Source organism: Chrysochloris asiatica, unplaced genomic scaffold (assembly GCF_000296735.1).
Source record: "Chrysochloris asiatica unplaced genomic scaffold, ChrAsi1.0 scaffold00128, whole genome shotgun sequence".
NCBI classification, from domain to species: Eukaryota; Metazoa; Chordata; class Mammalia; order Afrosoricida; family Chrysochloridae; genus Chrysochloris; species Chrysochloris asiatica.
In genome coordinates this window covers 8,402,576-8,416,815 of record NW_006408646.1, presented here as the reverse complement: position 1 = coordinate 8,416,815, position 14,240 = coordinate 8,402,576, and the positions used below count along the sequence as shown (strand labels likewise).

The following is a 14,240-nucleotide window of genomic DNA, read 5'->3' as shown; positions in this document are numbered from 1 at the left end:
ATAAAAGTCATGTTCAAAATCTCAAAGGACCATCATGTGATAACTATGCAGCAACATATGATAACTATGAGACCGTGGAACGAGAGATATCATTGCTGATGTCCGATGGATCTTGGCTGAAAGCAGAGAATATCAGAAAGATGTTTACCTGTGCTTTATTGACTATGCAAAGGCTTTAGATTGTGTGGATCATGACAAGCTATGGACAACATTGAGAAGTATGAGTATTCCAGAACACTTAATTGTACTTCTGAGAAATCTGTACCTAGACCTCTTGGTTGTTCGAACAGAACATGGGAACACTGAATGTTTTAAAATTGGGAAAGGTGTGAGACAGGGTTGTATTCTTTTACCATACTTATTCAACCTGTATGCTGAGCAAATAATCTGAGAAGCTGGGTTCTATGAAGAAAAACGTGGTGTCAGGATTGGAGGAAGACTCATTAACAACCTGCGATATGCAGATGATACAACCTTGCTTGCTGAAAGTGAAGAGGACTTGAAACATTTACTTATGAAGATTAAAGAGCACAGCCTTCGATATGGATTACATCTCAATGTCAAGAAAACAAAAACCCTCACCACTGGACCAATAAACAACATTCTTATCAATGGAGAAAGGATTGAAGTTGTCAAGGACTTCATTCTTCTTGGATCAACTATCAACACTCGCGGAAGTAGCAGTCAAGAGATCAGACGACGTATTGCACTGGGCAAATCTGCTGCACCGGAACTTTTTAAAGTATTGAAGAGCAGAGATGTCAGCTTGAGGACTAAGGTGCGCCTGACCCAGGCCATTGTGTTTTCAATAGCCTCATATGGATGCGAAAGCTGGACAGTGAATAAGAAGGATCGTAGAAGAATTGATGCCTTTGAGATGTGGTGTTGGAGGAGAATACTGAGGGTGGCATGGACTGCCAAAAGAACCAATAGATCTGTTTTGGAAGAAGTGCAGCCAGAGTGCTCCTTGGAGGCCAGGATGACTAAGCTTCGTCTCTCCTACTTTGGACATATTGTCCGGAGGAAACAATCGTTGGAGAAGGATGTCAAGCTGGGTAGGGTGGAGGGTCAGAGAAAAAGAGGAAGACCCCCAACGAGATGGATCAGCCAGGTGGCATCATTGATGGACTCAAGTATGGCAGCGGTAGTGAGGTTGGCCCAGGATCGGACATTGTTTCGTTCTGCTGTGCATGGGGTCGCTATGAGTCGGTTCCAACTCGATGGCACCTGACAACAACAACAACAACAACATGCAGCAACATAGAAAAAGTCTTGTGGCAAAATTATCAGACAAAAGTTTGAGCACCACTGTCACAAGTAATGACAGTATGTCAAGGAATGTGGATACCACAGTCACAAGTAATGACAATATACAGGTATGTAGACACCAAAGTCACAAGTCATGATAACATGTAGGTATGTGGACACCACAGTTACAGTAATGACAATATGCAGGTATGGAGGAGATACCACAGTCACATGTAATGACAATATGTAGTATATAGACAAGATTTTTTTTCCATCAAAAATTTAATATAGTTATATATATAATTTTTAAAGTTAGGAGCATTTAATTTTCTTATTATGAAAGTAATGTGTACTTGATATAAGAAATTTACACATGACAGAAACAACTGAAGTAGAAAGTTAGAGGTCTCCTTGTTCTCACACTCTCCCCTTAAAGTAACTACTGTCAGCAGTTTGCCCTATTGTCCTCTGCAATTTCCCTCTCCATCTTCAACACTGCATCATCTTTTACATGAAAAGATTCCGCAGGAAAAACAACATTGGAAGTAACCATTATTCTGAAAGCACCAACTGTGCGTACAGTATTGTGCTAAATAAGCACAGTAATATACCAATCCCATTTAATGCTTACATTAGATTCATGATGAGTGTTTTACAGATGACAAATTGGGGTTCCCAAACCAAACCAAGCTCACTGCCATTGAGTCTATTTTGACTCAAAGCTACCTTATAGAACAGAGTAGAACTGTTCCTTAGGGGTTCCCAAGGATTAATCTTTAGAAGCAGACGGCCACATCTTTTTCCTACAGAGTGGTTGGTGGGTTCAAACCGCTGATGTTACACTAGCAGCCAAGCTCTTTAACTACTATGCCATAAAAGCTCCTTAAAGTGGGGGTCAAAGAGGTGAAATAACTTGACAAAGTTCACACATCTCAGGTACAGTTCAGATCTAAAATTAGGTCTAGCTCTTCTAAAACCATGATTGTAGCTAACAACACAATCTAACTAACTTCTTACAAAAAGTTGCTCTCTTCCCCTGCCTAGATTCTTAAAAAAAAAAAAAGACTAAAAAGTAATAATAATAATAAAGAACTATTATTAAACTTGCAGCTAGTACCCATTTGACCAAGCTTGGATAGCTTGTTGGCCAGAACAGGAACCGAGGAACAAAAAGACGTTTGATACTATGAACAAGTACAAATTGCTACAATTTGATGACAAATTGCTAACAATTGCTAGACTTTTGCCTATTGATGCAGTGACTCAAAATTCCAACCAGAATGGAAGGATTCTTCCTATCAAGGAACAACCTTGTTTCCTCAGTGTACTGGATAGGGATGAGAAATTTAGACACTGGCTATCAAAAATCGGGTGCTACAAAGACATGAAGTGGCTGGTTTACAAGCTTTCATGAGTGTGCTTAGTTGCAGAATGAGGGGGGTAAGGTAGAATCCCCACCGAATAGTTTCCCTCTTTTCAGATCTGGTGAAAGCATTTTATGACTCAATGGTAAATAATTGCTAGCAGGACTGTGATTATCACAACTTTAATTGTAGAAGATATGTACCTAAAAGGAGGGAGAAGGTAATCTTTTATTTCAGAACAGATGATCCCAGTACCATCAAGAGGAAAGAGCACACAAGTGGAGCGTGAGAGCCCTACCTAGAAAAGTAACAAAAGTAAAGACAATGGTTGTGTGCCTGTGGGCAGGAGGCTGGTGGGCTGAACATGCCCTTTGGAAATTTAAATGTATATATATACACATTTAAATGTATTTACTTAAATACACATACATATATTAAATACATGTATGTGTATTTAAATGTATATCAATTTTTTTGCCTTGTTCATTTGTGAAATAAAAGATGTAAATGGGGAGCCACAGGGAGGAAGTGGGATAAATGATGCAGGGAGGGGATTGTAATCATTGAGATGAAACAAGGTATATGGTTTACTGAATGTCAAGCTGATGATCTTGTCTGTAAACCTTCACCCAACTCACAATAAAAAGTTTTAAAAAATGAACTGTTATTGGGCAACTGTGCTCCACATAGCTGAATGACCTGCATTTGTGAGTCTTTTGCAAGTCACAAAGTCACCACTCCCTGGACCATGCTGAGCAACCTGGTGTCTACCTTCAAACTTCTTGCTGGGTGGTGCTTCCTATAAAGTTTACAACTGACTTAATAAGAAGACAAACTTACAGAAGGAAAACAACTGATTCCCTTCTCCTCAGTGTAGAAATGCCTCTTACTCAGACTGAGCATGGCTGAGTCTGAGGTCTCCTGGGACAGATGCCGCCTTACCCAGGAAGATGCAATTGTTTCATCAGGAATCAGTGCTTCATTGATGAAAGCCTAAGGATTGGTTTTCTACAGAGTTCCACAAGTTCTCCTATTTTGAGAGCTCATGTTCCTGGGGCTCAATACCAGCATCACTGGTGGTGTACTATAGTCCTCAAGGCCAGGGCCTCTGGCTTCCTAGGGCTTCAGATTTCTGGGTCAGAAGTTAATGCTCCAAGGGGAGTCAGAGCCTGGGAAGGGTGAAAGTGATGTTGCCTAGTGATCAAGAGTTAGGACTTCAGTAGTAGTCAGATGTGGGTTTTAGCCCTGTCTATGTGACCCTGGGCAAGTCATGCTACTTCTCAGAGCCTCAGTTCTCTCTTATGTTAAAGGAGTTAATGTGAGGCTTAAATGAGATCATGTACATAAAGCTCTTAACAAATAGTTCTTCATACATAATAGTCATTCAACAACGCTCGTTGATATTATCATTAAGGGTCATATGATGACTATCTCAATTTCTATCAAGATCCTTGACTCAACAATCTTATTCCTGGGAGTCCTAAGGAAATGTCATAATTCAACTAAGAAAAAACAAATGTATGCAAATATGGTTATTAAGCATTATTTACAACAGCAAAATCTAGATGCAACTAAAAGGTCCTTCTATAACGAAAGCCTAAATAAATTAAAATGTATCAAAATCCGAAGTGATCACTAAAAGTAATCCCAGAATTACTACGTATTTGAGTTGTGAACACCTGGACTTTTTTTGTTTTGGTATTTCTTATTGTTAGTAATATGCATGTGTGTACATATTAAAATATATCTATAAGTTTATATGTAAAGTTTCTAGCCTTAAAAGAAAAATAAAGAGCTGATTTTATAAAGATACTGATAATAAAGGCAATTAAACAAAAACGAAGAGGTATTTGACTTAGGTCAGAACCAGCATACAATGACATCATTTTAAGTTAGGGACTACTTGTACATAAAAATATATATGCACATCACAGCAAATGAAGAGAACATGGAGGAAATGAGAATAGATTTGTGCTGAATTTTGGCATATGGATATTTTACTTAAAAAATTTTTTTAGTGATACTTTTTAACAGGAAATTTTTTTTAAGACTAAGGTCTGACTTGAGTGCTGGTGTGGTATTGCAGGATAAGCACTGGACTGCTAACAGCAAAACTGGCGATTCAAACCCACTAGCCGCACTCTCAGAAACGCTATACAGATAGGTAACTATGAGTCAGAATCAACTGGATGGCACTTAACAAAAGCAACAACATCTGACTTAAATTTGCAAATTTTCTGAGTAATTCTAAAGAATTTTTCCAAATATGTAATGGTAAATCTGCTTGAAGACACAACTGCAAGTTTTGAATTAGGAAAAAAATTTTAAAAAGTAGCTAAATACCCAACCAAGGATTTAGAAACGATAGCAAATCTATTTTATTGAACACTAGTCATTAAACGCACAATTGTTGACAGACATAAAAACCTCAAGGAATATTGGTCAAAGTCTCCTCCTCTGAGAATGGGAACTCCATGAAGGCAGAAATTTTTGCTATGCTAACTGACCTATCTATCAGAAGAACTAGAGTTCTTCTGGAAAGCATGGAAATCACTTGATGAAAAATTAAAATTTTTAAAACACACACACACGCTTAGAGATCTGTAACAATAAAATCTGTGTCTCTCTCTCTATATATGTAATTATAAGGTACCCTAGTAGTGCAGTGGTTAAAGTGCTTGGCTGCCAACTGAGATAAGGTGGTTTGAAGGGACCAGCTACCATGTTAAAGAAAGATGTGGTAGTCTGTTTTTGAAAACATTTACAGCCTTGGAAACTGTATGGGGCAGTTCTACATCTTATAGAGTGGCTATGAATTGGAATCAACTTGATAATGGCATGGAGTTTGATTTGGTTTGCTTTATGTAATCATGCTGTTGTTAAGTGCCTCCGAGTTGGTTCAGATTCACAGCAACTCTGTATAGGGTTTCCAAGGAGCAACTGGTGAGCTTGAACCGCTGACCTTGTGGTTCAAAAAACCTTGCAGTCCAGCGCATTAACCCTCAGTGCCACACCAGAACTCTATTTAGATAGTTGGAAAAGAAGAAATAGACCACAATCTTTCTAATGATTATTTCTGGATGCTGTGACTGTAAATGGTTTTTCCCCCACTGCTTTTCATTTCTGTATTTTACAATTGTTCCTTTACTTTTACAATCAAGGAGAAAAATAGAAGTTCAAGAAGGAAACTGCTAGAGGCATGGGCTCATATGTAGAAGTTTCTCCTATAATCTTCCTTACCCCTCTGTTCTCCGGTTCTGGCCTTTGTCCCTGAGGACGGGGAGGGGTCTTCTCTCTGAAACAGAAATGATATACAACAAGATTATGATAATCTGCTTTGAGCTGTTCTATGAATGGACTGGGGTGTTTTCATCACAAGCTCAGGGTCTCTATCTTTGGCCACACACCCCAATTCCACTTGGTACACATGTACTTGTGCTGAATCAAACCAAATGCTAACTATCCATTCTATCTGCACCTGCTTGTTATGAGATGTTCATCAAATTGCACTGCAGCGTATGCCTCTCCCAGAGAGACTGACCCAGGCTTGTTAGGACACCCTTATTGGTCCTGTGTGACACAGGGCTCATGGAGGCAAAGATGTGAGAAATGCCAAATCCAAACAGAAACAGTTGGTAGCCATCCTTGTCAGCTGAGAGGGCTGAGATTCAGGGTTTCTCTGCTCTGCCCTTTCCAACTTTAGCTTTACCGCTTACTACGCTTGGGCACTGTAGGATAAGCACTGAACTAGTAACTACAAGGTGAACAGTTCAAACCCATCAGCTGCTCTTGGAAACTCTATCCAGGGTTGCTATAAGTCGAAACTGACTTAATAGCACATAATAACATGCAAACACCCCATGCTAAACTTTTTACCTCTGCCTCCCATCATTCATTTCACCAATACTAGACTGAGGGCTTTTTACATATAACTGGGCAGATTGCTGCCAATACTAAGACAATACACAGAGACTCTACCCTTGAGGTGTTCCTGGCTTAGGGGGATAGAGCAAATGGCAATATGGTGTGGGCAGGGATTGCTTTAAAAGTGGTATGAAGGAAGTGTGGTGGGAACCAGGGTGAGAGGAATGAATGCACAAAGAGAGAGATAAGCAGGAGCAGGCCCTGTCTTCCCTTTACAGGCACTCTTTCACGGTGCTGCAACCCTTCATCGTGGACTCTTGAGTTTTTTGTACATGCGATTTCCTAGGCTGCCCCTTCATAGCAACTGTGAGGTCTTATGCACGACAGGGTCCCAAGCCCAGCACAGTGCCTGCCTACTGTTACACACTCAGTGGAGATCTCTGTTACAGCTCAGCAAATGGCTCCCTCCCACTTCAGGCTGGTTCCCAGCTGGATGGAGTCTGGCTGCCTCAGAACCGAGTGTTCAGCCAGCTAGTCAACAGAAGTGAATTCACATCCAAAAGGAGGAGTGGGTGTGAGAGGTACCCCAAGTCCTCACCTAGGGTCCTGCTGCCCAGTGCTGCCCCGACCGTAGAGCGGGATGACCTTGTCTCTGCTGATGCCAGCTTTGCAAACCGGACACACCTGTCTGTTAGGTCTGGTCTCCAACCACTGCAAACAGGAAAGCAATACATATGAATGACTCCGTATCAACCACATGGGCCAGGTGACAGCTGGTTGAGAGGCAATCCACACATCTCACATTAGGAAACACCAGCCTGACCAGGGAATACCACAAGAAATTGCCTCTCTTCAATTCCTGCTCCTAGCACTTAATAAATATTTACAAATAGGAAAATCAAAATTGCCTTTAAATACCATCACAATTAAAACAAGCGTCTTCAAGCTTTGTTTTTCTCTAGGGGCTCCCAGCAATAAAGCAGGAATGAAGCACAACCCTGAGGCTATAGGAAGGGTCTGAAACGGCTAGCCTCAGTTTATTGAGGCTGCTAGTACAGGCACCATGAACTTTAAATCTCTATTTTTTCCGATGGATCAATTACACGATTTCAGCACTCACTTTCTTCTTTCTGTGATCACATTCTTCCGGTGATTTACTACATGCTAAAGGATAAACCTTGCACAATGCTCATTCTCTTAAATTCGCTTAATTTTTTTTTTTATACTTTCACTTAACTATTTTTTTCAATATTAAAAATTCCAGAGTTTTATTTCAGGTTTCCCAGAATTTTTCACTGGTAACATTAAAAACAATTTTACTGTCTTAAAAATAAAAATAATAAAATGTTATTACCTGTAATGCCTTTATAAAAGAGCCCTAGTGGATCACTGGTTAAGCACTCTGCTGCTAACCGAAAGATTAGTGGTTTGTACACACCCAGTGACTCCATGGGAAAAAGAACAAGCAACCTGTTTCTGTAAAGATTAACACCTAGGAAACCCTACGGGACAATTCTTGGTCACATGACATGAGTCAAAACAATTTCAGTGGCACCTAACAACATCTTCACAGACATTAATTATATATGTATGACCAGTCCCGGAAGAAGGCCATCATGTTTGCTAAAATAGAGGGTCAGTGAAAAAGGAAAACCCTCAACAAGATGGATTGATACAGTGGTTCTAACAATGGGTTCAAACATAGGAAATGGCTGTAGTGACGGTGCAGGACTGGCCAATATTTCATTCCATTGTACATGAAGTTGCTATAAAACAGAACCAATTCAATGGTACTTAATAACATAACACATGTGTATACTGTTGATGTTAGTGCTGTCTGACTCATGTCAACCTGATGTGTACAGAAGTACTCCATAGTGTTTTCAAGGCAGATCACCAGGCCTGTCTCCCAAGGCACTTCTGGATGGTTCCAAAGGCCAATCTTTCAGTAGTAGTCAAGTGCTCAACTGTGACGCTGAGGTTCTAGAGGCCGGAAACTTCCCTCCCCGCCCCACATAACTCAGTCACGCCTGAGGGTGGGGCCCTACTGCTACAACTGCAGAGGACCATTGGCTCACAGTGATCATTCACAGCCAGCTCTGTATTACCAAGTAGGCGCAGGCACCTGGGTCTTGGCGAATACAAACTGGTTTGCATAATAATCTACAGCTGGGAAAACAAGACTTCTTTTTCCCACAAAACTCTAGTACCTAAAAAGTTTCCCTTCTTAACATTTTTAAGACCTGTAAGTCGGAAAGAAGGAGCTCTGGTAGCGTAGTGGTTACGAATCAGGCTGCGAACCTTGAGGTCAGCAGTTCTAAACTACCAGCTTTTCGCGGGAGAAAGATGAGGCTTTCTGCTCCCATAAAGATTTACAGCCTCGGAAACCCTTTGTACAGGGTCGCTGTGAGTCGGAACCGACTCCACGGCACATAAAAACAACAACAAAGTGGGAAAGGGGAAAGGGATATTAATATAACATGAGATCGTTTTTAAAGCATCAGAATCTCATGAACAGAAAGGACCTAACATGCCATCAAAGCCAACCCAATTTACAAATAAGGAATTGAGACCTAGAGAGGTGATGGCCTGAAAAACCACATAGGCAGAGTCACGACAATCAAGGGTGCCACACTGGTTCCTTATTTCTTCAAGAGGCTGTCAGTGGCAGATGTATAAAGAGGGTTGGAGGGTAAGTAAGCAAATGAGCCCACAAGCAGGGGAGATTGCAGCTTCTGATGGCAGTCTTCTGAGACTAGAGGTGGATTGTGCAACCCTAGCTGATGAAAGACAAAGTAAAATAAAATGCATCTTACCTGATGTAAGCACGGCCAACTGCCAGAGTCCCCAGGGCAACCAGCCATCAAGGAGAAAAGGGGAAAGGAAGGAAAATGCTTTCATTAGCAGAAACAGTGACAGTGCAGTTAGGGCAGCCAAATGGGAAAACAGGGTAAAACCATGGAGTTCTGCAGCCCACCTGGGAGAGTTGGCTCCTCTCCTGGAGCCACTTTTACTGAGGCTTCCTGAGGCCAATGGATGTCGGAAATTAGAAGTATGAAAGGCAAAACTACACAAAAATCACAGGAAGAAACGAGGCAATGGAGACACGATCCCCAGTGTCCACTCCAGGCACCTGACTATTCCTGGGGCTCTCAGGCCCCAGGTCATCTCACATTGGGCTTCCCTACATGGTTACCTTTAGGGGGTTACTGCCTCTGAAGGAATCCAGTATAAAGTAAGCACCCTCTGTGCAGAGACCCAGGGGCGCATTCTCATATGTATACACACTATACACTCTGATTTCAGTGGAGTCATGGCCTCCTTAGGCTCACAAGGGATGTGTGGACAACCAGGCAGTTCAGACACAAGCTGTCCTCAGCCTTGAGAGCTTTGCTGGCAGGAATGAGCTAAGCAGGTCAGCTCTACTGTAAAAACTCGTTTTAGTAATGGGACAGATGGCAATGCTACTTGCCAGAAACACTAACTTCGGCTCAGTGAATTATATATACCACTGTGTCTCATTTCTCACTGATTTTTCTATCATCCACCGCTGCACACAACAAATAACACACATTTGAAAGATCTGCAATATCGACTACTATGTGCCAGTGCAGTGGAAAATGTAGATATGGCTTCTATCCGTCACATAACACACATCTTTTCTAGCTGAGAAAAACTTAGACTCAGGAAATGGTTCTTTTCCTTTTCATAAAAGTTTAGCCTCACAAATCAGATACACAATTTCCCTGGACAGAACAGACCCTGACATCTGGCTCCAATGCTAACCATGCATCACTATTTCAGGCTGAGTGAGGGAACTCCAAACCATGGCAGATCTCCACTGGCAAATTCCCCCCAAAGACCGTCGGGAAGAAGTGGAGATGACTGAATGAGCTCATGAAACTCTTTGGGTTACAACAATGCTGTTGTTATTAAGTGCTGTCAAGTCAGTTCTGACTCATGGCGACTCTGTATAGGGTTTCTGAGGAGTGGGTGGTGGGTTTGAACTGCCAACCATATGGTTAGCAGTCCAGTGCTTATCCTACAGTGCCACACTATTATAACAATAGTAGTGATCTATGTCTCCCACTTGTTAAGCACCTAATACATGCTAGGCTATGGCTGAAGAGCTTTTCATTAGCCAACGTCACTGAATGGTCACATTAACCCACGAAGGAGCACAATTACCTCCAGTTTATACATGAGGAAACTGAGGTACAGAGAAACTAGCAGATTGGCCCAGGGACTAGAAACACGTTTCATTTCAGAGTCTGTGTTCCCTGCATGGTACCCTTCCTGTTTTTGTTCTTAATTTTGCCACTCAATTCAAATACTGGTTTAATGATACCTCAGCGTTATCTCCAACATCTAGGACAGGGCTGATTACAACAGACTCTATAAAATTTAATTATTACGGTCTCTCCCCATCCGGAGCAAAATGAGTGAAGAAAATCAAAGAATCATAAAAACAATTAGTCCAAAAGATTAATCACATCAAATATTAGTCCAGAAGATGGATCACATGAAACTCAGCTTGTATGACCTGAGACCAGAGAACTAGATGTTGCCTGGCCATTAATTGTCTGAAAGGGATCACAATTGAAGGTCCTGGATAGAGTGGGAGTAAATGTGAAACAAAACTCAAAATCCTAAGAAAAGCTCAGGCTTAATGGGCTGACAGAAACCGGTGGGATCCCCAAGACTATGGCCCCTAGTCATTCTGAACTCATCCCTACAGCTCAACTTTTAGCCAAACAACAGACAGGCCTAATAAGGTGAACAATTAAAACAATCAATCATATGAGATAAAAAAGGCAGCATATGCCCAGGAATAGAGCTCAGAAGGTAGGATGGAATAGCAAAGAAGGACAAATGGAAACAGTAGTTACATGGAGGAAGTGGGAAGAAGGCTGTGGGGATTAAAACAAATATCATGAATCAAAATGTATATGAATGTTGAATGGAAAATCAATTTGCTCTGTACTTTCACTCAAATCACAATAGAAAGTTTTTGTTTTGTTATAAAGAAACATAATTATTAGAGCAAGGACCTCCAGGACAAAAATCTCTGCCTCGCTCTATTCACTCATCAATAAATTTATCTTTTATGTTTTACACTGTGCCAAATTAAACTTCCTGCCTCAGAGGTGGTATATACCCTTTGCCTCTCTCCTCTCCATTTACCCAAATCTACCCTTCAAGATCAGAGTCCTGGCATGCAGCTGTAGGATACACACTCAACCGCACCAGCCACTCCTTGGAAATCCTATATAGGGCTGCTATGGGTCAGAATTGACTTGATAACACTTAACAACAACACCTCTCAAGGTCAGATCAAAATTTCAAGAGAAGAAAAATAAAATCTTAACATTTCAACTGATTCTCAAAGCCAGGAGGGGTCTTCTCTAATTCTTGAGGATTATACAGACTCATTTTGGCATAGATGAAACTTATTAGCAATTATTGTGAACATTTACTGGGTGCTACTTACTCTTATGGGTCCTGGTGTGGTGCTATAGGATAAGCATTGAATAGCTAACTGCAGAGTTGGTAGTTCAAACACACCAAGCACTTCTAGTAAACCCCATACAGGGTCATTATAGTCGGAAATGACTTGAAGTTATTAACAATTACTTGCTCTTTTGAGCCTTCTACATGTTGAGTCATGCAATACTCAAAAGTTACTTTGTTGATGAGGCACAGAGTATGTAAATACGCCCCCATGAGGAAAAGGCAGGCTCAACATTCACAAGGAGGCAGCCTGGCTCCACAGTCCTTGCTCACAACCACTAATATGGCTTCTTTGCTCAGCACAGCAAACGGCAAGTGGGAAGTGCTTACTTTAGAGATGGGGATATGAAGCCCAAGGTAGGGTCACAATTTGCCCAAGGTCACCCAGCTCATCATCAGCAGAGCTGGGACAGGAACTCAGGCTTCCTACTATTTGGTCCTGAGGGGGTTTGGACTCACAGTGAGCAAACGCCTTCTCCAAAGCTGCCCAGGATATAGGCTTTCTAAACTTGGCATGCGTACTGACCAGAAGAGATGGCCGCACAGGCTGATGACGGCGTCCTTGGCTGTATCCAGGCAGATATTGCACTCAAAGGTGCTGTCCTGTCCTCCGCTCTCACCAGCACCGTTGCTGCTGCCACTGGGTCCACCTGCACTGGAGTTTTCAGGGGACGTAGAGGCCGAGGGTCCCTTGCTCGCCATTCTTGGCTGTCGGCAAAGCTCTGAGGTGAAGAATCTCTGCAGGAATCTTCAGGAAATCCTGAAAGGCAAATAGCCCTTAACTGCCCATTTCTGTAGCCCGCTTCTCCCAGCTTCCAGGACAATAACCCCACTTTTTGACTGCAGGCTGTGACTGAACCTGAGCAGACTCCTCAGAGGCTGTAGAGGATAACAGTTGTGGAGCTCTCACTGGAGGGCAATGACTCAGAAACTTTCAGTGACCACAGCCCAAACTGCACAAATACAAAGTAGCTTCCAGATGGTTTTCCAGAAAAACCAGGATGCTGCCTCACTTGTCTCTAAATTCTGTGATCAGCATCCCAGGTAGTAAGCATCTGCTCAATCACACTGAACGTCTAGGCTGTGCTTTAGTTGGGATGATCCTCTCTACTGGTACATGCGTCTGCTCAGGCCAGGAGCTCACGACTGCTGTACGTTGAATATAAAGAAAAGCCACAAATGGTAAAAGGTTAGCACTGGGAAGGACCAGAAGGGTCACTTGGCCAAGTGTCATCTTTAGTCTTCTGTGTTTCCCCTCCTGTTATGTCAAAATGCCACCTATTTTATTTTGTTTAAATCTGTCAACTTTTTAGCCTCAACACATTTAAAAAGAAAGCTTATGGCACTGCTATAAAGGGAAAATTAATGGAGCTATAGGATAAGCACTGGACTGATGACCACAAGGTCGGTGGTTCAAACCACCAGTCGCTCCTCAGAAACCCTATACAAGGTCACTATGAGTCAGATGAACTCAACAGCACTTAACAACAATGAAGGGTCAATATAAAAGCAATGAGGGAGACACTGTTTATCTTCCTATCACCTGATATCACTGGGCACACTTATACATGCTGTGGAAAAAACCTAATCTCGTTAAATTTCTTCAAGGGACTGAGGTCCGAGATGGTTCAGCTCACTGATGGGTGTGGAGCTGAGACTGGGACACCAGACACTGATTTATATTCAAACAATTGCAGGACCATAGACCAAGCTAGCCAACAAATGCTGGTAGACACAGGCATTGTTCACGATTGCCTCCACATCAGGAAACCTACCGAGGAATCAAATAAGAGACCATCACCAATGATATCCAGAAATTTGGGTGCAGACTACGAATATGTCAGGGGCCGATCTGGCCACCCTCACCATCTCAGAGATCCCAAGTAAGAATGCAGGCTGGGTAATAGCCAAAGAATTAGGAACCTTCCCTACCTCTCAGTCAGTTTCTTCATCTGTAAAATGAAGCATGGGACTAGATGGCCTCCTCAATACACCCTCCAGCTGAGACTATGTTACACCAAGTCATCTCACCCACCCCCTCCCAAGCAGGCGGTCTCTCTTAAGTCTGGCTGGGACTCACCACAGGAGTGCTGGAACCACTATGATTTGAGCTTCCAAAATAGAAGATAAGGACCAAAAAAACTGAGGTCTCCTCAGACCAAGAAGCCCTCCTTTACACCACAGACTCAGCTGCATCCAGCTCACACTCACCCCTCACCACAACAGAGCTCAGTGACAGAGCAGGGAGGAGGT

The 14,240-nt window shown here is 42.1% G+C and overlaps 1 protein-coding gene across 2 annotated transcripts in view; it reads right to left on the bottom strand.

Moving 5' to 3' along the window:
* RNF185 (ring finger protein 185) overlaps positions 1–14,240 on the bottom strand; it is a 39,473-nt gene that overhangs the window by 2,616 nt on the left and 22,617 nt on the right. Inside the window, exons 3-6 of one of the 2 annotated variants that reach the window (XM_006869265.1) lie at positions 12,514–12,764; positions 9,293–9,311; positions 7,075–7,187; positions 5,853–5,907 (exon numbers count right to left, since the gene is read on the bottom strand). In XM_006869265.1, coding sequence (XP_006869327.1) covers positions 5,853–5,907; positions 7,075–7,187; positions 9,293–9,311; positions 12,514–12,689 — 363 coding nt within the window. In that variant the 5' untranslated portion in view covers positions 12,690–12,764. Of the gene's footprint in view, positions 1–5,852; positions 5,908–7,074; positions 7,188–9,292; positions 9,312–12,513; positions 12,765–14,240 lie in introns of those variants that run through there. The other variant, XM_006869266.1, reaches the window with a different exon arrangement.